The sequence below is a fragment of the Chrysemys picta genome, chromosome 24, assembly GCF_011386835.1.
Source record: "Chrysemys picta bellii isolate R12L10 chromosome 24, ASM1138683v2, whole genome shotgun sequence".
In the NCBI taxonomy this organism is placed as follows: Eukaryota; Metazoa; Chordata; order Testudines; family Emydidae; genus Chrysemys; species Chrysemys picta.
The window spans coordinates 2,831,957-2,859,744 of record NC_088814.1 but is presented as its reverse complement, the minus strand read 5'-3'; the positions used below and the strand labels follow the sequence as shown (position 1 = coordinate 2,859,744).

Below are 27,788 nucleotides of genomic sequence, written 5' to 3'. Positions count from 1 at the left end.
TGGGGTAAAAATCCTTTATTACAGAAATACAAAAATGGCAGTTAGAACGTCAGGACGTTACAAACACAGAAAATATTTACAGGGACAAACGCTTGAGCAATCCCACTTAGCACCATGGAACTGGCTCTGGGAAAAACACATTGAACAAGAACCAGTGGGCAAATCCCCCAGTGGATGCCTTTTCGGGGAAGAGGAACAAGACACTTCCCAGCTCCTTCTGGCCATTAGATGTCTGTGGCAACTGGCTTCAAGCTGGTATCCTGGACACCCCGATTCCAGGCACTTTGACCCCTGACAAGCTAATGGGTGGCATGAACCGGCCTGACACTCACATTCCTCAGCTGGGCACTGGAGAAGTTAGTGGGAAGCCCCTTGGCACCAGGGCTGAACTTGTTTCAGACGTTGACGTGGCAGTCGGCTAATATTCCTACCTGGGACACCAGCAGCACAGGAAGCTAATGGCCAGTCTGCCATGGGGGCACTGGAACAACCACGTTCCTTCTCAATGTTAAGGATTTTCTTTGGCCGTAGCCAGTATTGAAAGCGTCTCCACAGCCCTGCGCTGTGCTCCCTCAGCACCAACACCCCACTCCACCAAGGTCGCTTGCTCCCTCAGCACTGGGCTCAAGCACCCAACAGGCACTTGATGTGGCAGTTTATTCCTGGGGACAAAGGGCTCTTACCTGAGAAGCGACTGCAGGGCTGAAGACAATGGAGGCGGGAACACAAGTCCCTCCTCCAAACACAGAGTGCGGAGCGGGCACAGCCTGAGCCGCACACACCTTCTTCTCAGGGCAAGTTGCTCCCAATCAGACTTAAGTGGCACAGCTAGAAACTCTGAAGGTGGCAAAATGTTGGCCACCAAAAGAGCAAAGTGGGGCTTGGACTGAACTGACAGATTGTGAAGGAGCGAGAAGGGTAAAACCAAGAAAACCTCCCTCTGACCAAGAGGTCTCACCTCACTTTGCAGCTTGTATTTTTGAATCTCTTGTGGTTGTTCAGCCTAGAGACTTGCAGTAAAACATTTCTACAGGTTCTTTAAGACAAGCAAAAGAGGGAGCATACGTGAAGGGGTAAGGTATTTGGTGGGCTTAAAAGTCTGCTTCTGCACTAAAATGACCATGAAAGGCCAGGGAAATTAGCTCCTCCAGCTAACTGGCTATAGGATTCTCACCCACTAACTGTACATGCTATTGCTGCTTGATTCTTGCTGGAGGGGGTCTTGTTCCAACAAATGGAAATGGGCTAACCCGGGGCGGGAAACGAGATCAGCACTCACATGCAGCGGCACATTTTGGGGCAAGCACTAATTATTCAATAAAAAGATTTCCTGGATCGGAAATCTGCAATTCTCTGGGGAGAATCAACAGTGCCTGCTGAGAGCTCTGCTCCAAGAACGAGTTTGTAAATCAATAAGGTCAGCATTTTAAAATCTTCATATTAAAACTCAAAACATCTCCTCCTCCTCGGACTCTTCCAGGTAGTGAATGGGCTTTCTGGCACGTCCAGGCCTGGTGCAGGGAGCAGGCGCCACTGGGCTGTCCAAGTGAGATTCTAGGTCAATATGAAAACTCTCGTCTTCCACCTTGGATTTCTGGGGGAGCAAACAAACAGGTATGTAGCATCTGACACCTCTCTAGTCACTGGGCCAGGGCCAAGGAGTCCCCAGAGCAAGTCGGCTATACAAGGATGTGTTCTCAAATGGTCTAATGCTGCCCCCCTTTGCACTCCTCTGATCCCAGGGCTGGCGCCCAGGCTCATGCCCGGGACCAAACCAGCATTTTGGGATTGGTGCAGCTTAGCAGCATCCCAAATGTACCTGCTTTCCTCTGGCCACACGCCCCAAGGCCAGCAGCAGGAAGAGGTGTGACCTGGGGGCTCCTAGAATGACTGAAGTTACACTCGATGCCCCAGAATGAGCGCTTGCCTTCTCTAAAACAGGCATGGCCGGGGGCACCTCTTCGTGCCTGTGCGGGGCAGAATACGAACCTTAACTATAAACGACTTCGGGGGCTTTGACCCAAAATCAGAATCTGAATCCGAGTCTGAGGCTGGCTTCCTTTTGGTGGTGGTTTTCTTCCCCTTGGCGGGGGCCGGCTTCTTACAGGGCGCTATGTCAATGCTGGAGTCTGAACTTCCTGCCTTGGCTGTTGCTGTCTTGGAGGATTTGGGTGCTGCCCTTTTCTTGGCTAGAACGTCCATGATGGAAGGCTGCGTATCTGAAACAGCAACAGCTGCAGTTAAGCCTTTGGGTTAGTTACTTGCTTCCTGCAAGTTTCATTTCCAGCAGAAACGTAGTGCTGTCACATGCCCTTGTTTCTCTGCTGGGTTCCCTCATGCACAGGACAGACATGCAGGGACCTCTATGAAGCCTTCTCTTTTCTTGCTTCCAAATTCAGATGCTCACCCTAAAAGCACGTGACTCAGGCTCTAGGCTCTCACGCGGCGTTACGCAGAGCTGGAAGGAGTACACAGTAGTATGCCCAGCAATGGAACTTTTCCTTAAAAGTGACAGTGACTAAAGAGGCCCTTTGCCATAAACTCCAGATCCTTTTCAAAATCATTAAAAGCTCAAGTCAACACTCTGGCCTCACCATTGTTTCCAAATACATTAATAACCAGTAACAAACAACGTTCATGATTTTCTGCAGCTCTGAAAGACTAAACTTCACCTACCCTTAGTGGCACTGGTGGTTTTCTTGCCCGCAGCAGGTTTTCTGGGTGCAGCTTTTCCTGGCTTACCAAGAGGGGCAGAGACAGAAGGAGCTGAAGAAGTTTGACTCAGATTTTCAGAATCAGTATCCTGGATTTGAACTTGAGTAAATAAAATCAACAGTGAATTCAACAGCCAGGGTCTTACTATTTCAGTCTGACTGTAAATACAAGATTGGAATGAGCTCATTTCTGATCTACTCGAATTGTAAGAACGAGATCCACTTTCAGTTCTGGCTTAATCATGAAGTCGATTTGACCTGTAGAGCCAGACTAGAATAAAAGCAGCTCACTGAGGCCAGCTCTCCTGACTTCCTAATAACATCTCACAATAAGGAGATTTTTCAATTTGTTATAACCTTTCTGCTTTGTCCGTGTCTAGCATGTATCGAAACACGGTAGGGTGGCCACACGCTTTAAACCAGTCTAGGGTGTTAAGGCAAACCAAAGATCTCATTCAGGGCATATACTTACTAGAGATAGCACTTTGCACCTGTTGTGGTTTCGATTCTTCTTTAGCTGCCTTTTCACTGGTTTTCCTAGAACACAACCCCACAACATATCTTTGAACTCATGTATTAAACAATTCATCCACAAAGAAAAAAAAGCAGCTTGTTATCCAATATAATCCACTGAGCATAACTCAGCAAACCCCAGCTCTAGCCACTGTATACAGAACGATCCTCACTTGGGGGGCCGTCTGGCCTCGGGAGCAGACTTCCCTGGTGAGTATGTTTCTGAGACAAAATCCTCTTCGCTGACCTCCGGTGACTGAGGATTCCCATCTGCGTCAGTGAGATCCGAATCCGAATCCAATGTGTAATTGGTTTTTGCTAACAAAAGAAAAGAGATGCAATTCATCTGTTAACTGTACAATTCATCAGACCTCTTTATGGGTTTTGTAGCATTATCTCAATGATCTGTGTCATGTTTTACCTACAGATGTTGAAGGTTCTGCCCGTGAGAGAATCCAATGTAATGGGCACAGATCTGGGCTTGTTAACCAACAAAAGAGTTGATTTTATAAAATACTTATGCTGCAGTTAAACTAAATAGCCACATTTCTCAGGTTATTCAAGATGACTACCCCTTCACTTTTGCCCAGTACACCAGAGGTGCGACCAATAGAGCTGCGATGTGTGACTGAATAATGGAATTAACTAGCTCTTGTGTATAACATGATAAATGATCAGCTTAAAAATTACTTCTTGCTGGGATCATCTGACTGTGGGGCCTCTAAAATTGGTGTAGCCAAGCCTTAAGGATTCAAGTTCCATTTTACCCTTCATTAAGTGCCCATTTTGGTGCATGTGGCATTGCTCACCTGCTGTCTGGCGAATCGGTCTCTCTCTCGGAGGGGCCACCTCACTATCACACTCTGAATCAGATTCGGAGTCAGACCAGGGATTTCGTTTCTTCTCTTTCTTTATTGGCTTGAATGGCAAAGTGGACTGTTTCTTAGTACCTGAAAGAGTTGGATGCGCACAGAGGTATCAGCTAATCTACATGTGCACTGTGCACTCAGAAGTCCAAGTTAAAGTCAGCAGTAAAGCACCTAACAGAGCGGGTTCTGGCTTTAACATAGGAGAGACATTCTGGTCAAGCCTCCGACCAATGATCATTTTGCACATCCCTCACCTAATGAGCATACTGGTCCCAGATTCCACCTCCCATTCCCAGCCTCGTTTCCCATTGAAGGGATTACATGGACAAAATAGTTACCTGGCTCAGTTTTAAATTTCTTTACTAATCTTTGTTTAAGATTTGCCGGTTTCTTATCTTCTGATGAGTTTCCTTCTTGATCCTCCTCAAGTTCCATTTTTTCAGTCTAAAGATATAAAGAGATGTGAGAGCTCTGCCAGGCTCTTCCATATTTAAAATGGCTGAATACAGATAAGAAAGATTAGCATTTTTACTGGGATGAACTAGCAGTTTAAAATACCACATTACAGTACATGAAGCAATAAACGGCTGGTTTGGTTAGGAGCAGCCAAAGCAGATTAGGTGTGACCAGTCTCCAAAGCAGACGAGTATGCTAAGCCGCAAGAGCCAACCATTACATACAAAAAAACCCCATTGCCCTGCCCATTTGCCAGAGCTTTGCTGCCTTTTTCTGTCCCAGTGGCATCCCAGGAAGGGTGTGGAGGGCTGCAGAGCTGAGCAGGGTGTGTTTAAAAACAGAGTGCAGGTTAATGGAACATTTGTTTGAGGGAATAGGCTGTGTGGGAAGGCGCCATGAGATTAGCTACAGGGCAAACAAAAGGTGCGGGGATCATTTGTTTTTGTAGGTGGTGATTGGCTGAATTGTAGAACTACAAGTAGCCATAGGAAAAGGTCGAATCTGGTTTAAATTAACAATGTACAGCATAGGCAAAACTCTGTCCTGGACTCTAATATCCACAGCAATGATACACTGAGTGACCAGAAATAATGTCACTGGAAACACAAATAAATGCCAGTTTGAAGAGATGAACTTGCCTGCAGCACTGGTCTCTTACAGAGTTCCTATTCAGCGGAACACACCAGTTCAAACACGTCTCCAATGATTCCAGGGACAGGTTCTGTTCTCTGCTGGCCTGGAGAGCCTCATCCAAGCTTACCCCTAAACTCTGCACAGAAGCATAGCAGGCTTCTGCTGTGCAAGGTCATGTTCACCTACCCAAAATTGCAATTTCAAAGGGAAGGCTGGATGAAGAAGGATCCCAACTAAGAGTCCTTTCAAGTGTTTTGTTTTACCTTTATTTTCTTTTTAGTCTTCTTTTCTGCATCTGCCTTCATCTCTGCAGTTACTCGAGGGATAACTCTTCTGCCATGTGGGGAGGGCAAAACTTCAGCCAGTTGCAGCTTCTTCACCTTTAGTTTCCCCCCTTTCCCTTTGAGAGCTTTGCCAGCTCTCCCACCCAGCTCATCCTGTTTTTCTCTGGCTTCCACAGCCTGCAGAGGTGATTGTAAAAAACCAAACCAGTGAGCTTAAGGAAAATATGCCTGTTCTACCAAGAAAAACAACCCTTTGCAGATACTCGGTGAATGACTCTAATGACTCTATGGTGCATTTCCTATCATCTGATGACGTGAAGCTTCCACAGACTTGTCTATTTGCAAGGTACTATTTAAGCCACAGCTGCAGTTCCAGTTACTCTGAGAACAGAAGGAATTGGTAAAAAAGTACAGCAGAGCAACCAGAACTGAAATGGACAAAGCTGCACATGTATTGACTACAATCTGGACATGGTCTGACCACTCAGACTCATCTTCCTGTCTGCAGTATCCTCTTCCAACAAGCTCTCTGCTCCAGGCCTTCCCTTACTACTTCATAGCTCTGGCATTCCCTCACCTGTCCCAAAGGCCCATCTCATTGCCTCCCAACAGCCACTGTTCCTCGCCGGACTCTCTGCTGGTTCCAGCTCTTTGCCCTAGAGCAGGGACACCCTGTCTTACCCAGCAAGATGGATAAGGCTGGGGCCTACACCTCTGCTAGGGAGAGATCAGGCTCATATGGCACATTCAAGTTATATTCTTTAGGTTTCTGTGATGGAAACAAAGCAGATCGAGATCTTACAGCTGTCTGCACTGAACATCTACATACCTCAAGTTCTTCAATAAAGGCAGCCAGGTCTTCCTTCCACAGATCTGAGGGACTCTTACGTTTTAGATTTTCCAGCTCCGTTTCCTAGAATGAGCCAATCAGAAAACATTAGTTGCTCATTTGAATTTAAACACCACTTCACTTTCTAGCTTTGGAAGAACAGAACCAAGCAGCATACTTTGTTATCTCTCTGCTTGCAGAGCTCATCTTTCTTCTCTTTAGTCAGGTACCAGAGAGGCATGTTTAGTAGGTAGTTGAAGTCTGGGCCGGAGACTGCAGCAGATTCGTTATCCTGCTCATTGTCACTCTCTTCCTCTTCTGCACCCTACAGAGAGATTTAGATACTCAACTTCTATAAATAAGTTTCCCTAGAAAGAGGAGGACTGTGCTCTGAGACAACTTTCTCAGCTGGACTTAGACTATGGAACTCGGTGCCACAAGAAACAAGAATGAAAGAGGCCTCATCGTCTTCAGAACGAAATACAAAACTTGTGTTTGGTTTCGCTTTCCCCAAAGGATCCCATGCACTAACAAACGGGCTAGTTAAACCTATGTGCTGGAAAGGAACAGCTCAATCCTCTGGTGACTTCTGCTTTTAAATCCTTGGGAGGGCTTCAGATACTAGACAGAAAAGTTACCTTCTGTTGAGATTCTTTCCAGGCCTTCACAGGATCAGATTCATACCCTCTCTGGATAAGGACCTGAATTAACTCCTTCTTGGGCTTGTTTTCTGTAAACAGACATTTCAATTAATGAAACCCTGAAGTTTGTGTTGCACTGGCTGAGAATGGGCATTACATTTACCGATCCATGAAATCGTAACGTTGGGAAAGATCCTGGGCACAGATAAGAATCAAAGACTGGCTCAATGGGACTGTAACAGCTCAGCATCCCACAGGGCTCTACGAAATAGTCTCTCCATCCCTACTGCAAACATCACCACAAAGGAGGCAGAGTAATACGTGAATGAGCCTGCAGCTGTACTAAAATGTAGAGCCCTGGCTGATCACGAAGAGTTGTCAGGCTGCCAAGTTGCTACAATGCTCATGAAGGGCACCTGCCTGAGCACTTTGCGTATTTGTACTTGGTGCATTTCAGGGGAGGAGAAAACCATTTAACAAGGTTGGTTCTAGATACAAACTCGGAAGCATTGCTCTTTAGGAAAATGCATCTATGTACATCTTCAGTGGATTTGGTTACGTTCACACACTGAAGTACATCCTTTTGGATAGAGATGGCAAAGTTCGTCGAGGTTTGAGTTTTGGGAGACCCGGAAGAGCTGTTTTCTGTTCCTAGTTCACAATTCTCCCAAATGCTGTTGCATCTCCCCAGGATTCCAAATGTAAGTCCAGTCAGAACATAACATGGAAATACAGGGAAAAAAAACTTGGGCTCAAGAATCATCCGCTCCAACTAGAAACAGAAAAGCAAATATTACCACTTCCCCCTGCTCAATTTTAACCCAACTAGGTCAGACGTTGGTGGGCTGTTTTTGCTAAACAATTGCTGGAAAATCTTTCAACCTCTGAACAGAATAAACAATCCAAAAGTTATGTAACATCCTATTTTGAGTACTGCATACTGGAATCCTCAGTTCAGTAAGACTAAGCAGACTGAAGCGGCTTCCTGTGGCATTTCATCAAAAAGGGAGGATAGCTCCGGCATGAGTTATTAAAGGCAAGTTGAATAGATAAGAGACCTCAGGAGAACACTGAGCCTGTCTACTGGCTTTAAAAAGGACATTTGACTAGAACCCAAAACCACCACAGAGACTACATACCGATCACTATTATGCCCTCAATTTTCTCCAGGATGAAGCGAGCCTGGTTGTTGAGTTTTGCAGACTCTGCGCCCAGCATTCCTGTAAGCCACTCTTTTCTCAAACTATAATACTGGAGTCGGAGGTCAAAGAATTCTCTGAGAATATCCAGAGGAGTCTCATACTTCTTGAGAAAGCCTACAGAGTCAAAGAGAACCTGGGGCAGAGGACAAAACCTTAGTTATGACTGGAAGATGACATTCAAAACTACTGAATTACGCTGAGGGGCACATTTGTCTTATCAGTAACATAGCAAATCAAAACATCAGTCATTATACAAACTACGCCAGCTTGCACGGAGGCCTATCAGGGATGGCCTAGGTATACTTAATCCTGCCTCACCGTGCGGGATAGACTAGACTAGTGGTTTTCAAACTGCTAGTTGCAGTACTGGGTTGCGGAATGTAAGGCAGTGGGTTGCGACGGCTCCGGTCAGCACCACCAACCACGCTGTTAAAAGTCCTGTCGGAGGTGCTACCCAGCTAAGACAGGCTAGTTCCTACCTATTCTGACACCGCGCTGCACTCCGGAAGCAGGTCTGGCTCCTAGGTGGCGGGGTGGCGCATGGGGCTCCATGCGCTGCCCCCACCCCAAGCACCCGCTCGGCCAATGGGAGCTGGGGGAGCCCTCACCCCAACCCTCTGCCCCAGACCTGAGCCCCTCCCATACCCCAAACCCCTCATCCCCAGCTCCATCGGGTCGCAGGCATCAACAATTTTCTTCAACTGGGTTGCCAGAAAAAAAAGTTTGAAAACTACTGGACTAGATGACCTTTGAGGTCCCTCCCAGCCCAACTGTTCTATGATTCTGTATAAATCACCAACCAGGAGAGGTAGTTTTAGGATTTCAAAGTACCTAGAAAAATACTACAGGCCCATGGGGCTGTTTGAAGGTTAAAACTTTGCCCTTTGGGATCTAATTGTTGCATCATGACATTACATTGTCACCCCCCATCATGTAATGCTATGTCAGTGCTGGCATTGTTACAGTATGGGAGTCTCCGGTGGATTATACAATATGGTAGGATCACCTCTAAATCCACACCACCTTACCCTGCCCCAGATATCCCAGGGTACACCCTGACTTTCCAAAGATACAGTATTTATGGAATGGCACTTTAAGATAGCAACATAAGAGCAAGGTAGAAAAATGAAGTGAATGGGTTCCATCCGGTAGGATATTGAACTCCTTTAAATCAGAGACTCCTTGTGATAATCTGTTTGCAGAGAGCTGGCACGTACCATGGAGTTGCAGGTGAGATTTGTTTGGAGTTTGAAGACCTTATGCAGCCCAACTGCCTCTGCCTCAGCCAGTTTTTGTTCACTCATCTTCACTATAAACTTGACCGTGGTGTCTGTGTGATATTCTCTATAGTCCGTTATTAGTGGTGGAGTCTTCTCAGTGCCATTCAACATGGGCTCCAGCACCTGCTCTTTATAGGTCTAAGGAAAGAATTAAATCAAGTCAACTCCACATTCTCCCAGGCAGCAAAGCTGTGAACACGAACCATCCCTTTTTTGTTTTATGGGACAATTTAGCATTTCCTACCTGTGTCCATGTTCTGATTGGAAGCTCTGAGATCTCAATGGTTGTCGAATCCAGGATAGACACTTCCCCATTTATCAGGTATTGATTTGGTCCCAGTTCATCTATTGTACCCTTGAAGTTCTTGTAACTAGGAAGCTAAACAGTAAAGAACACTGGGTTCAGCTTATACTTTGATAAATGCGCCAATATTTGGTGGAGAATCTTAAGACTGAGCTGTAATTGATTTCCTAATGGATCTACTTACCATTGGCAAGGGCTCTTCTCCATCCATCAGGAGGCGAATATTATTCACAACTTCTCGGATATCAAAGTTGGGAATCCTAGAGGACCAGCCAGTGCCAATACCTTCTGCTCCGTTTATTAGTACCAGAGGAATGATAGGCATGTACCACTCTGGCTCTACGCGCTGGTTGTCATCATACAGGAACCTCAGAACACTGTCATCCGTTGCAGGGAAGATCAACCGCGCCAATGAACTAGAAAGGACGAGAGGATTTGGGCCTAAGTTCTTGTGTTTAGAAAATAGAAATGACCAAATGAGTAATTCCAGAACCTCGGGCCAGATGTAGAAGATCTGTACAAAATTCAGAAGTCCTGGGAAGATTTCATGTTCCACGGGGTATCTTGCGTCAATGCAACAATTATGTATGAACTCAAGGAACACATTTACAACAGTGTAACAGAAGGTGTTACAGGGTCAGAGAGACAACTGCACCTCCACAAGGACTCTATGCTTAACTCTACAAGCACAGCCTCATTTCTTAACTGCTCCTCAGTTCTTGTTCCTCTCTCCTACTCTCATCCCTGTTTCATCTCACTCGTGTGAAAGCAATAGCAAAGTGTAACTGATTTGAATCCAAATAAGTGTGATTCCAAGTCTCACTTGGATGCTGACACATAACAAAAGGGATAGCAGTAAAAGCAAGAAGTGTTAAGGGTAGCAAGAACAGGCTTCGATGTCAGAGCTAAAAAAGGAATGTCTTCTGATCATTGTCTCTCATTTTAGGTGCTTGCTGTCCAATCTTCAAATGCAGCCATCTAAGTCATGCCAAATGCTAATCTGACAAGCCATTACTACTGACCTGAGCATTGTGAAGATGTATCGAGGGCTGGCAGAGTCTTTTCCACCATGCAGCCTGGTACCGAACTGACCAATGGGCTGTAGCAGGTTGAGGTTATTGCTTCCCACAAAGTTCTGAGCCAAATTAATAATGGTCATCATCAGTGATGCCTGCAATGAAAACATAAATTGAAACCATACAGTGCAAAATTGAAAAGGACAGAGTCGCATGATCAAGTCATGGACTTGATGGAAAGGCAAGACTAGCATGGAAGGTGAGTGTGGTAGAGTCAAGCCAATAAGAATGGAAACTGATGAAACAAGATATCTGATTCCCACTATCAAAACTTAAATCTCAGATCCTTAGGAACAGACATTCCTTTATTCTGTCCCAAGTTGAGGAGGCAGAGGAAACTTCCTAGATTGCCCTGCAACATCTGTCAAAACCCCTCACTCATTCTAGGAATGCCTGTTTAATCCCCACCCTGCCCAACAGGAAAGCAGGATGGACATCTTCCTCTGTGGCTAGCACCAGTACACTTCGCCATTGATCAGCTGCAAGGCACTAAGGCTGAAATTCTCAAAGCCACCTAGTGGATTTCAGTGCCCAATTCCCATTCAGTTTAATGAAAATTAGGCATGTTTGAAAAAAATCTCAGCCTACATGTATCACTTTTACAACACACTTGGTTGTTACTAGCACAGTTTTTGGAGGCAGCACTTGACAGAATACCCAAGCAGGGTAGACTGATCCAACAACCTCGGGTTAAATTCAGAGTCTAATGCACAAAAACCAAGCAAACTAACTTGTATCCATTCTGTTTGGGAGTTTTACCTCCACTATTTCCCCACCGTGCTAGGAGTTTCTTGAGTATGGAGTCAAGAGTTTTCTCCTCAATATTGTGCAGGGTAGGTTCTTACCTCACCATGATGGTAGGAGGACATCTCAGCTACAGAACCAGCCAACTGAGCAACCTTCACTTCCCGCTTGTCATTTCTTTTGAAACACGTGAACAGAACCTTCCTTTGACCTGGTTTCAAACCTTTATTGGGAAAATGACATTTGCCTTAGTGATCATTACAATACTGTGCACTTACAGTGCCTTTCAGCTAAAGCCCCCAAAGTTATTTATGCACTTACACCCCCCCAAGAGGTGGGTATTAGTCATCATTTTATAGTGAGAAAGACAGACAGACTGGCCCATGGATATAAAAAAAAATCAGCTGCCGATCTGAGAACAGAACCCAGAACTCCCGACTCTCAGTCCTGAACTCAAGCCAACAGACTATATATTGCTTCCCTTATAGTCATGCAGGCATTCAAATACTAAGTTCTTGGCAGAACATATTAAAAACTGCACCATCTAGGAGTAACTTACCATCAACCAGGGACGGAATGGATCTCTCATTATCGGAGTTTGAGAACAGGACCAGCTCTTTATGAATGAAGTCATTGTATGTCAGATAACTAGTGGATTTCCCATATACAAAATCCTAAGGACAAAAAAAGATTTAACTTTGCCTTAAAGAGCTCGTACCCACATCTTCTGTCATAGCAAGATGGCCTTGCTACAACAAAAGTCTGTTTTATATAGCTAGTTGAATCCAACTGTAGTGCTGCCATTTTCAAATGCTTCCTGCCATCACTATAAAAATGAAATTCCACTTCCCACAATCCAGTTTAATTTACCACTTCTCTATTTATAAAGCTATTTCCAGGGTAAGTGTTCTATGTCAAATCAACTTAATCACTGGTCAGCTGACATTGGGTCGACACAAACCAGCTGAGAGGAGGGGGCAGGGCATCTGTAATTGTCCTATCTCCTACTGGCCAGCTCCCTGAATCTATATTATACACTGTTCTAATATACCAAAATGAAACTGCACTCAGCCCTGGGGAAAGGGAAAGACAGGAAATTGCGTTCCTCAAGGTATTTAAAACCATTCACCTCTGGCAGACCATGTAGCTTCCGTTGTCTTCTGCCTTCCATGAAATTAGTCAGCCATTCCTTCCGTTCCTCGATCTTCTTCTTGCTAAAGGCCTGTAAATTCACAAAATGAAGAGTCAAGTTTAAGACCATCTCTACTGGGCCTCCCCGCAAGGGACTACTCTTGTCAATGAAAGCAGTATGCAGGAGGGCTTGAACCAGAAGGAAAAAGCCCAACACTTGCTAAACAGGCTGGCTTAACAGCATAGCAAATGCTGTAACTTACTCTTAATCCTAACTAAAAGCTTGAAGGCATAAATAAACAATACAGAAAATATCATATTGCCTCTGTATAAAATCCATGGTACGCCCACATCTTGAATACCATGTGCAGATCTGGCCGCCCCATCTCAAAAAAAAATATTGGAATTGGAAAAGGTACAGAAAAGAGCAACAAAAATGATTAGGGATATGGAACAGCTTCCATGTGAGAAGAGATTAATAATGAGTAACTTCTCAGTTTGGAAAAAAAGACTACTAAGGGGGGATATGATAGAGGTCTATAAAATCATGACTGGCACGGAGCAAGTTAACAAGGAAGTGTTAACAAAGATACTTTGTCTCATGCGCAAAGGCTCAGACCATGTTAACAGAAAATACCACAGCACACTAAGTAACAGAATACTAAAAGTAGTAACAAGTCAGTAATTCATTCAGGTGTTTCTAGTTACCAGGGTGATCGCAGCATCATCTTCCGGGCCAGAATACTTGAAGCCAATTCGATGTCTTGCCATATCCGCAAAGTACTCTTTAGCCTCTTTTGATGTGCTGGTACCCAAACCTGCAGAGCCAATACCAGTGAGTCCAAATAACATCTTGCACAAATTAAGCTACAGTTTAAAGAAATATGTCAGCAAGTCTTTAACTTCCGTGGTATATCCTGTAAACTTTTGATGACATGCTGCAAAGATGCCTTTATGAAAACAAACTACCTTTGAAATGCAAGGTACTTGTGCACAAATGTAAGGTATCATGAAATCCAAGAGTTAAGCAGAAGGTCACACACAGAAAAGTTCTACATTCAGTCTATCAATGACTTCCACAAATACCAAAAGCTATTATTGCAGGCTGAAGCTAATTTCTGATCAGCCAGCCGTGTTCTGCATCAGGCAACTGGCATTAAAAAGATTCTGGAATCAGAATTCAGCGTGCACTGCCATCAGTAGAGCCGAAGGAAATGGATCTCACTTCCAAATCTCTACTGGCTCTGCACTGTGGACAGCCAGAATAAATCCAGTGAACTAAACAGATAGGACTGACACTTGAAGAATGGATACCTGTAGGATCATGGCTGCATTTGGAGAGGTATTTTTCTGAACAAACAGACTAAGTGACACCCTATTTAACACAGGTTTTTAGGTGCTTGCCTTTGCACATCTCCAGAGTGGTTTTTTGTGCTATATTAGAGCACTTATATTTCACTCATGTATATATTTATCTGTTAATGAGAGAGCTCTTACTTGGCCTCCAAGCACTACCACACAGGGTTTATGACAAACCTTTGTAGTATTTGGTTTTCCAGGATTTGTGATTTGGAGTATTGTTTTTCCACTCTTCAAACTCAGGGATGCTGTAGAATGAAAACTCCTCCTTGTTTTTTGAAACCTAGAGGGAATGAAAATTATGATTGAGAAACCACATGTCGCTCCAGACTAACACTTTCCTCTACTTGTTTAGATTACTATCTAGGAAGCCTTTTACCTTTATGATGGGAGTTATAAATTCCTCCAGAAAACGGTGCCTTAGAAGAGATGGCCAGTTGTGATGGATGAAGTTAATCAACAAGCCTTTGATATGGGAACCATCTTGATCCTGAAACAGTTTTTTCAGAAGGCAGATTTTAACAGAGGCATGCTGGAAAGCAACTGCTCCTCAACTTAGCAGTATAGGATCCAATCCTTGGGCGATGCTTAGCACCCTCAACCCCATTGAATCTCAGCATTTCCAGGGATCCGGCTCATGGAAACCAACCTGTGTGACTCTTTGGAAAGCAGACTATGATTTCCAGATTTTAACATGGAACTTAACCAAGAAACGGGAAAAATGCTGAAGGACCATTCTTGGCCACAGGGTGCATCCAGGGGCTAGTCTCTTTCCAGACTTCCCAATCTGCCTGGCACAGAGCTCAGCACTACAGAGCAGCAGCAGAGGGTGGAGATACTTCCCACTGCTTTATTTTGTTCCATGTTAGGAGAAGGAAGTATGGTGGCCCCAGGACAAAGTGGAAGCTGTTAAGAGTGTGCGATAAGAACACATGGATAACCAGAGTCAGGTAAAACAGTGCTCATGGAGCAATGCAGACCCACCCTGCTTTATCTGCTAGCCATATTTTCTCTTGTCATTTAGTAATTTTTTCTGATTTTAGAAATATTGATCTTTAAGTGAACCTAACCTGATCTGTCATAATCATAATTTTTCCATAGCGAAGGGTCTTCAGCGAGTCTTGATCGTCATAGTTCTTCTTATACTGCAAACCCACAATCTTGATGATATTGTTGATTTCAGCATTTTCCATTATCTGAAAAAAGTTTGCACCAAACAAGGACTTACTTTCCAGAACACACCTCATAGTTCATGTAACTCAGAAAAACAAAGGAAAAGGCTCTGGGTCAGGGAGGCCCTGCTGATTGTGCTTTGTTTTCTCATTGAGTCTCTTCCCTCTGGTTTGAAATGTACTATTGTTCAAACTGATGTCTAGCGCTTAAATTACTCTAAGACGTTTCAAACAGATTTCACACTCCAGATCACAGCTACTATCCTTCAGGCAAAGCGCTAGATAGGACTCACTTTCTAAATCTGTCAATGCTGCTCCTTAATCAGCAAGACAGGCTGATGGTGAGAATAGCCTCAAATATTTATTTAAGATGCCATTACTATAGTTACATTACACTGGTTTCCACCTAGAGTGTAAGAGTCTCAGCTCAGAGCATATTTCACTACCCTTAAAGCATGCCATGTCTTTAGGAAGTAGTTGTTTCCAAAGGCATTCCCACGAACCTGTTTATGAGAGGCTTCTCGTACGTTGAGCATTTTTCCACGAAGGGGGAACACTCCATATCGGTCTCTCCCAACCACTCCCAGACCAGAAACAGCCAGTGTTTTGGCTGAGTCCCCTTCTGTCAGGATAAGTGTGCAGTCTGTGGAATTCTTACTACCTAGAAAAACAATTCATTTCTCATCAACATCTTGATTAAAAAAAAGTCAAGTCAGAATTCACACACTTCTAGGAAACGTGCTATCTGTGGAATGAGTAATTTTAACATGCACATTGATTTAGTTGGACAGCAGTTGGCACTTGTTGACAAAGTCAATGATTTCAAGAAGAGAAAATTTAATATAAACGACGTTTCACACAATTTTTCTGTTCTCAGTTTAAATAATTTCCTGTAGCTGACGACTGGATAGGATTTTTCTCTTTTGTTTGCGATAACGCCTTTGCTACTGTGCTTGAATGAAATGACTGTTCTTAGAAATGGTCTACAACATTTACCAGCATCATTGGCATCATCCAGTTTAGGAATTCCCTTAATCCTGGTGTGTTTCACAGCTGAGCACTTCTTATTCAGCTGGTTCTGAGCTTTAAACTTTACCCAGTTTAGGATACTTTCCACAATACCACAGCTGACTGCCTGCAATACAGAAGAGTCAATTGTGGAAGTTGTCTTAACCATGACATGACATATTATATTCTTTTCACTGTTTAAACTGAAATTAGTTCATATGTACTATATTCACCACACTCAATTTAAGAGGCAATTTCCCAGATGCCTCTAGCTGGCATGTAATTGCTGCACCTTAATACTTACACCTTTGATAAATTTTTCACTCAGTTTGCAAGTTGAGCCAAAGTTCTTTGCCTGCAGAGTCATATTTTCCTTAGTCTGAGAGTCAAAGGTTGGGTTCTCAATCAAGGAGTTCACAAAAACCCACATGTGGTTCTTCACCTGAAATTCAATTTAACAATCATGACAAACTCATACAAACACATCTCATCCTACTAGTGTCGCTTTCAGCTGCTTCCTGAAATTATCTGCCAGCATTACACACTGAAATGTAAAATCTGCTCAACTACCAATCGGTAAAGAATTTAAAAAAAAATTACTAGATGTTTAGGATTGAACAGAATTAACGGGCATTTTCACAGCAGTAACAATTAAGATTAGAGTAGGTGAGACAGCCAGTGAACACTCATGATTGATTTTATATTTGTTAGGATTGTCAAGAAAATCACCGGCTGTTTTGCTACACAGATATTCTCCTAGCAAGTCATTTTCCTGGTGCAGTTCAATTCTAACTGGGCACACTAAAACTGAAATACATTGTATACACTGTGCACCCTACACTGCCCTAAACACATTATTGTGTTCTGACTCCAGAGGGTGTCAGCCAAAGCTATGTTTCCCAGGTGCTGAATAAAGAGCAGATAGCTCACTAAAACCGGAAACTCCGACTTCTATATTTAATGCACTTTACCTGCAGTATTTCCTAACTTAGTAAAAAAAAGCTGGGTTTATCAGTGATCAAATGAATGGAACAAATATCCTACAAATTGCTGTTGCAGTTCACAGTAGCATTGCAGTTTGTTTTTCCACCATGCAAATTGTGAGATTGTACCTGAAATGGCTTCACTCCAACTCCACCTTTGTTCTTCTTCTTCACAACTTCAATGAGTTTATTTACAATCTGGTCAGCTACATAGTCAACATGCCTGCCACCCTAGAGAGAAAGGACCAAATATGAGCTCAAGCTTCAGGGAAAGGGTAAAACTATTTTGTATGTTTTAGTCACCAGCCATATGCATTGCAACTACATATAGCCTTTGCATATTAGGCAAATTAACGATTTTTCACTGATTATATATATGAAAAATGCCAAGATATATAACAAAATTAGTAACAAAACTCACCATTAGCTAGTCTAAATGTGGTAAAGGAAAGTTACCTTTGTGGTGGCGATGCTGTTGACAAAGCTAACTTGCTGGAAGCCTTTTTCACTTAAAGTTAAACACACCTCCCAGCGATTATTTGCCTCCTCATGGATAACTTTAAGTGCATTACCAGTTTCATCGACCTTGTCCTTCACGTAGAGGTCCACATAACTACGGAATCCTTTCACCTGCAGAGATAAATGCAGGCAGCTTGTTGACAAGAGGTTCAAATGCTCCTGCTCAGAGTACACGGAAGAGTCACCCGTGAACTCCATTCCCATTATCTAGACAAAAATCTCACAGCTTAAGTGGAAGGGAAACATAGGAATTAATGTTTTTGGAACAGTCACTCACAGGCAGCCTCTTTCCATTTAGGAAGACTTTGACATCTTTTGTGCACCCAGCAATATCATATGCTCTTCGCGACATCAGTGCCACAATGTCCTTGTCCAGACTTGTCATTTTAAACTTAGACAGATCAGGTTGGAAAGTGATACATGTATAATCTTCTCCATCAAAGTATTTCAGTTTCATTTCACCAGCCTTTCCCATATTGTCCGTCCAGGTCTGGGAAAGAGAACTTTGATAAGATGCAAATTTCAAATACATGAGTAGCTAGCTGAATTTTTTAAAATGCAGACAGAATTTATTACTAAGTTTAACAATTGAGGGAAAAACTCCCTTATATGCTGAACATTAGTTTTTTTTTTTTCTGGTCCATTTATTCTTACTCTAATAGCTGATTTGGGATTTTCAGACAATACTTAATTCAATTTATAGGTCAGTACAGTGACTGACTGTAGGCCAAATTTACCCCAGTTGTGACACTTGGATCTAAATCATATAAATTGCACCCACATATTATGGGAGCAAATTGAAGACAAGTCTTCAGAAATCTACCCCTCTAGAATTACATCCTACTGAAATAAGCAACTGAAGCCATGCAGATCATACATACCTGCTTAAATAGTTTCTTGTACTCACGACATGCAGTTTCCACTGTAAATTTGGTACTGAATATGTTGCATAATTTGGCCCCATAACCATTTCGACCACCTGGAATTATAAAGCAATCATCCCTTGTGTTATGTGACTTTTATGATAAACCCTTTAAAAAGTGTAGAGTATTTTAATAGGAATTCAGGCACTTTGCTATGACCAAAATGTGGGATAAAACACGAAGCTGTCCTATGCACCTGGTATGTAAGCTTAAGGCTATGTTTCATTGGCATATTGATCTTTCACAGGGATTTGGCCCCTTTCCGCATCACAGTACATTATCTGCTGGAAAGTGGGGCACTGGGATACCCTTCCTTTAAGGTGGCTCTGGAGCTCAATTTTTAGTACTGATTATAGGCAGCAGGTCTCTGATAAATTTGGAGCTCCCCCATTTCTACATTAGCAAGAAGGTGGAGCACTCTACTCTAGTGCTTTTCAACCTTTTTTCATTTGTGGACCCCTAAAAAATTTCAAATGGAGGTGTGGATTCCTTTGGAAACCTTAGACAGTCCGCGGACCCCCAGAGGTCCATGCACCACACGCTGAAAACCATTGCTCTATTCAAATTATTTTTGAATGTTGTCTGAAAGGAGTTTCCCACTCTTCTTCCTCCAATTATTATTATTATTTTTGATCCTCCTTTCTACCCTGTCTCTATTGACGAGAAAGAAATCCACTGCTTTCTGGGCAGCAGCAGTGATAATGACAACGATGCTGTGCTTTACAGCCCTTGTGTGATGAAGTGGGAATGTTCTTAATGTTTCCTCTGAATACTGTAGGGGTGCCTCAGTTTCCCCTATGCATTTCTTAAGTCTCTAGGTGGTGGGATAAGGGGGTGTAATTGTTGCAAAGGGCCAGTGTACATAAATGGCCGAAACTCTGTCTGTTGGCAACTGATGGCCTAGGCCCGTCCCCCCTGCAAGGTGATAGCTAAAGGTGTTGGAGAAGGAAGGAATCAGATGACCTCCTGGCCTGGGAAAGGGACAAAGCCCAGAGGAGGAGGGGCTGGAGAGTGAGTCAGTTTGGAGCTGGCTGGGGACGTGGAGTGAAGTGCGGATGTGATTGTCTGGCTCACTGCCCCCCAAAATGGACCCGGCTGAGGGGTCCTGTTCTCTGTACCTACAAGCTCTGTTTTAGACCGTGTTCCTGTCATCTAATAAACCTCTGTTTTACTGGCTAGCTGAAAGTCACGTCTGACTGCAAAGTGGGGGTGCAGGACCCTCTGGCTTCCCCAGGACCTGGCTTGGGCGGACTCGCTGTGGGAAGCGCACGGAAGGGCAGAGGATGCTGAATGCTCCAAGGTCAGACCCAGGAAGATGAAGCCGTGTGAGCTTCTTGCCCTAAAGACAGTCTGCTCACAGAGAGGAGACTTCACCAGAGTCCTGACTGGCTTCAGTTCCAGAAGAATGGTGGCTCTGCTCACTGGAAGAGTGCCTACCATAATTGAACATTCACAACCCTCTGAAAAGGACTCCCAGCAGAAACGGAGTTTGTGGTTCAGTGACACTTGAAAAGGACTTGTGAGTTTCACTGCTGCTCAGAACAAGCAGCCGATAACTAAATCTGGATAGCTTTTGATCCTCTGCTGCCAACTCTTGTTCACACACACTTGGGTAGTTCAGTGATCAGGCTGCACAAAAAATATTTTCCCGGCTAATATATGGAATTTCTGACAATCTCCTACCTGTGACTTTCTTTTCATCATCATCATAATTGCTGGAGGTTAATAGCTGCCCAAAGATAAGAGCAGGTACATAGACCTTCTCCACTTTATGTTCTACAACAGGAATACCTTTCCCATTGTTCCATACACTGATTGTATTGTTCTCCCTGGAAAGAAAAAAATGTTTCCTGTAAAAGTGAAATTGACTGAACTGTGTTACTTGTGGAATGAAAAATGTCATATGAAGTCTTTCAAATCCCTTTGGTAGATAATTTGTTCAGAAAGGGCTCTAAAACAAAGCTTTTAATTTGCCATTGTTATATACACTCTCCTTCTTAGATGTTTGAAATAAACTCATTTTTTCAATGACAGGCAAACACCAAGCTTTGGATTCTAGTAGTGTAGATTGGTCAGTCATTTTTAAAAGGCTGTTTTAAAATGCTCTTTCAAGGCAATACTAACATAGGTCAGATTTCTGGGCCCAAATCAGTTGGCAATGTACATTTAAATTCTCTTGATTTATAGCTACTACTTTTACTTTACTAATAAGTCTTAGCAAAATTGTCAAATGCCTTAAGGCCCAAAATTTGACCTACCCTAAACTTTTATCTAGTGTGAAATATTCTTTGGATTCAAAGTATCTAATCTATATTTTTAATTACATCTCCTGCTAAGGGGAAAAAGCCACCATTTTGGCAGAAGCAAAGTTTCTGTTCAGCAACTGCAGAAACAGTCGGCAGAGGGAGCACAAGTAAATTAAATCCCCGTAGTCTGATGTGCAGACACAGTTGATGACATTAAACATGCCAAATATTTGTGCTCTGTGAGAAAAAAGGTGTGTGTGTGTGAAATAAATTGAAAAGGGCAAAATAGGTAGAGAATAAATAACAAAAGTAGAGAATTGACCTGAAATCACCACTTTGTGGGAGAACCAGATTAGGGAAAACACAAGCTTTCACAGTTGGTTGATATTTGATGAGCTGGAGAGTTACATTTGGTCTAAGTTGGGTGAGCTACAACAGTGTTTCTCAATCTTTTTGATATCAGGGACTGGCTTGCTGCCTTTCTAAACTGTGTCGGGAGATCTCAGGGACGAGCGCCAGTCAGACCAGTCATTGAGAAACAATGGGCTACAACATATAGCTCTCTTTACTTATGCCACTCTAATAGAACAGCATCAGAAGGAGAAAATCCTTGAGTCCTAGAATGCTGAGCTACTTTCCCCATATTGGCACCTGAGATGGGAAACCATTGAAAAATGAAATAAGACTTACGGATCAATTGTAATTTTAATGCAGGACATGTTTTTATCCCTCTGCTTGTTGTCTGCAGCATTGACTAAAATGGAGAAAGGATTTTAAATTTACCAAATTACATTCTCAGATGAGACACTTAAATTTGAGCTGCTTATAACAAAATTAAACCCAGAGTATTCAAGAGAACAAAATACACAAATTCAGGAAGAGAGGCTTCTGAAAATCAGCTTGGGTGTCACAGATTTTCCATGTTAAAGAGGCAGTTTTCAGTTGAGTCACACTAAGAATACAAAGTGGCATTCTTTCAGAGGACACCTTTCAAGACCTCAGAATTTAGAAACATTAATTTAAATCACTATCATACATTACACTCATTTTTACCCAACACAATTATATTGTTTACCAAACTATTCAATGGATATTATTTGATCAACCACAGAGCTGGTCAAATGATGCAAAAGTTATGAAAATGTTGGTCCCGGATTCTTATTTAACACATATAGCAGCCACCATTTGTTTTCAGGGGAATAAATTGCTAGCAACTGAACGGTCATCTCTCAACTTACCTAGGATTTCATCAAAGATTTTATACAACCCAGGGACAAAAGTCACATCTCTGCAGCTGAGGCCCTCATCTTCCTCATAAACCCACATTTGCTGAAAATAAAGTTAAGCAACGCTGTTGTTAGGTTTACCAGGATTTCCTGATCTGCCAGTTATATACCAAAACCACATCGCTCTCCAACTGGGTTGAAAATGTTAAGGCTCAGAGGGGTAGCTGTGTTAGTCTGGATCTGCAAAAAGCAGCAAAGAGTCCCGGGGCACCTTACAGACGTATTGGAGCATAAGTTTTCGTGGGTGAATGCCCACTTCGTCAGACCCATGCCATGCATCTGACGAAGTGGGGATTCACCCAGGACAGCATATGGTCCAATACATCTGTGAGTCTAGAAGGTGCCCCAGGCCTCTTTGCTGTTCATGATTTTCCCATTGATGTCCAGCCATGAAGTACCACTGCCCAGGCTCTAGTTCCTGCTGTGGTTTCTTTCTGAGGTACAGCACCAGGAGGAGGCTAGCAAGCCGGGTTGACACCCCCACTAGAAGACCAGGGGAAAGCTCCCGTTCAAGTTTGCAGTGGGCCCCGTTTGCCCCCTTGCAGTCCCCAGGGGAGGGCGCCCCGGACACCGGGTCTGGGCTGAGCCCCGGGCGCACGGCGCTGCACATAGGGGCAGGGCCTGGCGCGGTCACCTGCGTGACGAACTCCACGGAGCCGATGTAGGTGTCGGGCCGGAGCAGGATGTGCTCCAGCTGCGTCTTCTTCTGGTAGATCCGCTCCACCGACAGCCGCTTCTGGGCCGCCGCCGCCGCCTCCTTCCCGTGGCCCACTCGGCGGTTCTCGTTCACGGGCTGGTTGGGAACAGAGAGACCCCCCCCCGCGGGCGTTAGTCGGGGCCCCGAGCTCGGTGCGGCCGGGACCGCCACGGGCCCGATCCGCGGGGAGGGGGCGCTGGGGGGCACCCCGGGGGGAGGGGCGCGCGGCCCCCCCGACCCACCCGCAGCGGCGACGGGGACTCGTCCAGCTCCATGGCGGCGGTGTCGGGAGGGCAGCGGGTCCCGCGCGCTCTGACAGAGGGTCCGTTAACGGCTGAGCCCGAGGAGCCCTTCAAACCTCCGTCCAGCCCGCCCAAAGCCCTCGGCCAATCAGCTCGCGGAGCTCGGTCCCGCCCCCACCAATCGCCGCTAGGACTGCGGGCAACACCCACCAATCACAAGAGCCCGGCTCGCTCAAACCAGCCATTCACACGCCGAGGAAGCCGGAGAGAGGCACAGAAGGTTTTCAAACGCCACCAATCAGCCGGGATAGCCAGGTGACTGGCAGGCGGTTGAACCAATAACAATGAAGCAGGGGAGGCGAGCTAAGTCTCCGGCCCCATAGGCATGGGGTCAAAGGTCAGGCTCAACCTTTGACCCCCCCCAGGTCCCCATGTGCAGCAGTTGTGAGGGGCTCCCACGTGGCATGAGGGGGGCACATGGTGTTATCTCTGCCTGGGTCTCTCCAGCCTGGCAAGGCCTGTGTGCCCAGTGGGGGGGCCCTGGCTGGCCTGGGCAGGGCCCAGAACGCTCCCCCCGAGTGGGGCGCAGCCTTGGGGCTTGTGGGACTCACCCCTGAGCCCAGGTGCTGCCTCCCCTCGCCAGAGCCATCCCCATGCTTGTCCCCCCCACCCTGAGTCGCTGCCAGCGTGGGGGGTCCAGGGGTGCGATGCAGAGAAGCCGGCTTGTAGGGAAGGTGGCGGCCTCTGACCATGCTGACTGGCCAGGTCCACCAGCAGGCGTTCCAAGGGAAGTGGTGGAAGCCCCGGTTTGTGGTGAAATTTGAAACTGGACAAAGCCCTGGCCGGGAATCGGCTGCAGGAAACCAGATTTTTCTAGCCACTAGGATTGGCCCCATGTCTTTACGGGGTTCTTCCGACTGACCTCCAGCACAACAACCTCTTTTGCTGGATCTTTCTGCTCATGTGATCAGCAGTGAAATAGTTAAGGGTTGCGGCTTCTAGATCATCATCACTAGGCTTCTTTGTTGAGATGTGGTGTTTCAGGCACATTGGTCGCAGACCCAGGAAGACAGCAGAACCCAGTCCAGTTTGGAAGATTTTCTTTTCATATACAAGGGCTGGAAGCTTTATTTTTTTGAGAGAGATCTTAAATTCTGCAGTAATTCCTTCCTTTGCCTCTTTATTAACAGAACACCTTCTACTGTTTGGGGAATTTTTTAAAAAATTCTCTTTATCTGCTTTGTCCTTTAAGTTACTTGTTTACTTTTTGCACTTTACTCTGTTTAGACAGTGAAACCAAAGTCGTCAGGATCACGTTTGTTTCTAAGCACTTTCACCTAGTACAACTTTGTAATATTTGGCTTGTTTAAATAAATAAGATATAATGGTAATATCAGAAATCCTGTGTCAGTCCTGGCTGCCCACAGTCTTTGCACGGACCAAGGGGAGTTTTCCCCAAGTACAGACTGAAGGTTTGGGACATTTACCCACATTTCTGTCAAAATGCCACATTTACCCTTAATTTATTATCAGGGGGATTCATTCCTGCACCAGGGCATATGAGAGGTAGGCTGCCTTTTCCCTGTTCAGAAGGTATTGACGGGTCAGTTTAGTCCCTGGCACAGACTAGGACAATTTAGCTCCTCTGGGCTCGTGGCAGCCAGGAATCAGTGGGATACAGGACTGCCCTAGCAACCCCTTCTCCTACACCTGATCTGCCCTTTCCCTCCTCCAAGGCATCCCCAGCCTGCCCCCTGTGCTGGGAAGGGGTGGGAGTGGGGGTCTTCTGCAGGTGTGGCACACAGTCTGGCGCCTTGGGGAGATGGTCCCTGCTCCGGTGGTAGGCACAGAGGGACCTCATGTACACCTGTTCTCTGGCTCCTTTGTGGCAGCAGGGCCAGCACAAAGGGACTGTACGGCAGTGGCAAATCTGACCTTGTGTTTCTGTGGCAGCTTTTACCCTGAGGATCGGCAAGCACTAACTAGGCTTTACACATGCAGGGATGCCCATTGCCTTGGCCATTAACACCGAATCGCAAATCTGCCCTTGCCTGGGAACCTCTCCAGAGAGCTGCTGGAGTTCTCCTCATGCAGTCTCCCCGTCCGCTCATCTTGCTGCCTCCATCCGCTGTCCTTTGGGATGTTGGAGCGGAGGTCACAGGGAGATGACTTTCCTCCTGTGCTGCCTACAGTTAGCAGCCCTTTGGGATGTAAACAATGAGGCGGTCTTTCTGTGCAGTCCAGAATCCCATGAGGTCATAGACACAAGTGCAGTGACATCACGAGACTGGATTACGCCATCTCCCCTGGGTTATTGGCTGTGCCGTGAGCCCCGGAAGGGAAACCTCCTTGGCAGTGGTTCAGACCCCAGTTACTGGTTCAAACCCAGCTGTTCACAAGTGGTGCTTCCCTCTCTGCGTGCCCATAGGAGGCACTGGGGCCTGACTTGCAGAGGTGCTAAACATCCACAGCTCTAGCCGGGATGAGGAGGGTGCAGGGGTCTCAGCTCTTCTCAGATGAGGGCCTGGGTGTCGGGACAGCCACCCCCAAACTGGAGAGCGTGCTTCAAAACCTTTTTCAGAACGGCCAGGGGAGGCACTTGGAGTGTTTTTAAGTCAGTGATTTGGATTTAAACAAGACTGTTCACACTTCTGAAAACAAGAGGCTGCAAAGTAGGCGCCTGGGGGGGGCTTTGCAATTTGATTCCCCTTGTGAAGGGGTCACTGCTACATGGGCGCTGCTTCCCCCCCCCTTTAAAAATAAAGGCTGTGCTCAGAAACACCCATACAGGACCAACCCAGTCTGAGCTGCCCCGTGCTCCCAAATGACCCTGCAGTGCCAAACCAATGTGTGTGCACAGGGAGGAGAAAAGATCAGACTGACAAATTAATTGCAGATTGACGTTTGATTGATTATAGCAGCGGTTCTCAACCCGCGGGCCGCATGCGGCCCAATTAGCACACAGCTACAGCCCAGCTCAGCTGTGTTCTAAAGGCTGGCCCGCACGGTGGGGTCCGGGTTCCCGGCTGCCCGGCACGGTGGGATCTGGGCTGCCCCGCCGCCCAGCACAGTGGGGTCAGGATACGGGGTCCAGGGTCCGGGGCTGCCGGCTGGCCCCACAAGCCCCAGGGTTGCCAACTGACCCGGCAAGATCTGGGACTGTCACCCGGCGTCACAAGCTTCGGGGCAGCCACCTGGCCCTGAACGGCAGAGGTCCGGGGCAGGCAGCTGGCTGGCCCCACACGGTGGGGGTCCGGGGCAGGTGGGTGGTCGGCAGCTACCACTGTCCTGTCACCCGGCCCCTGCGGCCCAGGTAACACATTGTTTGTGGGCCGCATATGTAACCCACAATGATAAATAAATTGAGAACCACCGGATTATAGGATATTATATAAAAATCAGTGGGAAGACGACGTTACTGTAAAGCATTACGACACTCCCTCCCCCAGCATGGTGTCCCTTTAACCTTCCCGAGTCTGTGACTTTCACAGTCATTTCTGCCTCTGCCGACAGCCTGTCTATTTTCCTGGCTTCCCGCCTTCCTGGAGTGGTTGCTGGTTGGGATCAGCAGAGGACTGTACTGGTCCCTGCTCTGCCTGGAAGGCTGCTGAAGGCAATGCTACAGCAAGGGCAGGGCTGTTTACTGATTGCAAGGAGCCGGTGGCTGCCCTCTGGGGCCGATCCTTTGCTTCACACAGCCTAGGAGTTCGCTGCACTTCCGCAAAGCCTGTTTTCATTCCAGAGAGTCTAAGCTGCATTATGCTGCTGGTCAAAGGAGCAGCATCATGTCCTCCAGTTGTCCCCAGAAGGGGCACGTCCTGGGCAGCAGCTGTGCAAACGCCACTCACTGCCCCCCACCAGAGCACCCCAGCCTGGCCCTGCAAAGACTCCTCCCAGGGGCCGGAGAGGTCGCTCTTCACGCTCCTGCATCCCTCGTCTGAGCCCGCCAACCAGGCAGCCACGACGTGAGGGACTTCTGAGGAGCCCCCGGCCCCCCCAACTCAGTGCACAGACCACAGAGCCCTGCTTCAGCTTATTGGGGTCAGAACACGAAAGCCTGGCTGGGGCCAGAGAACAAACTCCCAGCCTGAGTGAAGGGGAAAATGATTCTGTGGGTGGTGAATCTCTAGCAGAAGAGAAACCCTGGCTTGGAAAACCAACCTGACCAGGGGCCTGCCACTGTGAGGAAATCATTGCAAAGCCAGAGGGTGTTCGCTCAGCCTCCCGGCTGACTGTTGGAGCCACCGGAGCTCTCTCCTCATGGACCAGATTTGCAAGAGCTCCGCACTCAGAAGCAGGCTCCGGCCTTCCCCAAGGTTGCAGTTGGCCCACGTGCCGAGCAGTCCTGGAACTGTGGGCGCAGGTGGCGCAGCGGGAGGTGGCTGGATGCGGAGCGCTTCTGAAAACCCGTCCCTTGGCTAGGTGCTGCCGGGTACGGGTACGCCGCAGCTGGGACCGAGTCTCCCAGGGCACGCAGACTGGCTGTTCTGGTGCAGGCGGACGCTCGGGCTCGCGCGTCCACCCGACTCCTTGGGTTCCGGAGCCCACGCTCCTGTCCGAGTTGCTATTTTTAACACGTGAGCTCGAGCAAGTCTGTCTACCCAGGCTGGCTCCCAGCTGCAGCCTAGACATGCCCGGCAAGGGAGCTGAGAAAACCTGGCTCCAATGGTGGGCACT

At 46.0% G+C, this 27,788-nt stretch overlaps 1 protein-coding gene across 1 annotated transcript; it reads right to left on the bottom strand.

Annotated features, from left to right (window-relative positions):
• TOP2A (DNA topoisomerase II alpha) lies at positions 1 to 23,272 on the bottom strand. The gene is made up of 35 exons (XM_005294119.4): positions 23,112 to 23,272; positions 22,807 to 22,965; positions 22,125 to 22,215; positions 21,577 to 21,640; positions 20,324 to 20,469; positions 18,599 to 18,696; positions 17,995 to 18,207; positions 17,655 to 17,828; positions 17,328 to 17,429; positions 16,520 to 16,657; positions 16,204 to 16,342; positions 15,711 to 15,868; positions 15,106 to 15,231; positions 14,415 to 14,525; positions 14,213 to 14,318; positions 13,385 to 13,494; positions 12,675 to 12,767; positions 12,105 to 12,219; positions 11,647 to 11,768; positions 10,748 to 10,896; positions 9,910 to 10,141; positions 9,666 to 9,800; positions 9,359 to 9,559; positions 8,079 to 8,274; positions 6,937 to 7,028; positions 6,477 to 6,623; positions 6,299 to 6,382; positions 5,449 to 5,646; positions 4,435 to 4,540; positions 4,037 to 4,177; positions 3,401 to 3,545; positions 3,187 to 3,251; positions 2,677 to 2,814; positions 1,990 to 2,219; positions 1 to 1,594 (listed from the first exon to the last, which is right to left on the bottom strand). The coding sequence occupies exons 1-35, from the start codon at positions 23,142 to 23,144 to the stop codon at positions 1,448 to 1,450; spliced, it is 4,704 nt and encodes a 1,567-aa protein (XP_005294176.2). The 5' UTR covers positions 23,145 to 23,272; the 3' UTR covers positions 1 to 1,447.
• Positions 23,273 to 27,788: the final 4,516 nt, after the last annotated feature.

Excerpts from the sequence above, each read along its gene's own strand:
- TOP2A (XM_005294119.4), bottom strand. The coding sequence starts at position 23,144 with ATGGAGCTGGACGAGTCCCCGTCGCCGCTGCGG. Across the intron at positions 22,216-22,806 it reads CCGTGGAGTTCGTCACGCAG|CAAATGTGGGTTTATGAGGA; the intron begins GTGACCGCGCCA and ends CTTTATTTTCAG. Across the intron at positions 6,383-6,476 it reads GCAAGCAGAGAGATAACAAA|GAAACGGAGCTGGAAAATCT; the intron begins GTATGCTGCTTG and ends GGCTCATTCTAG.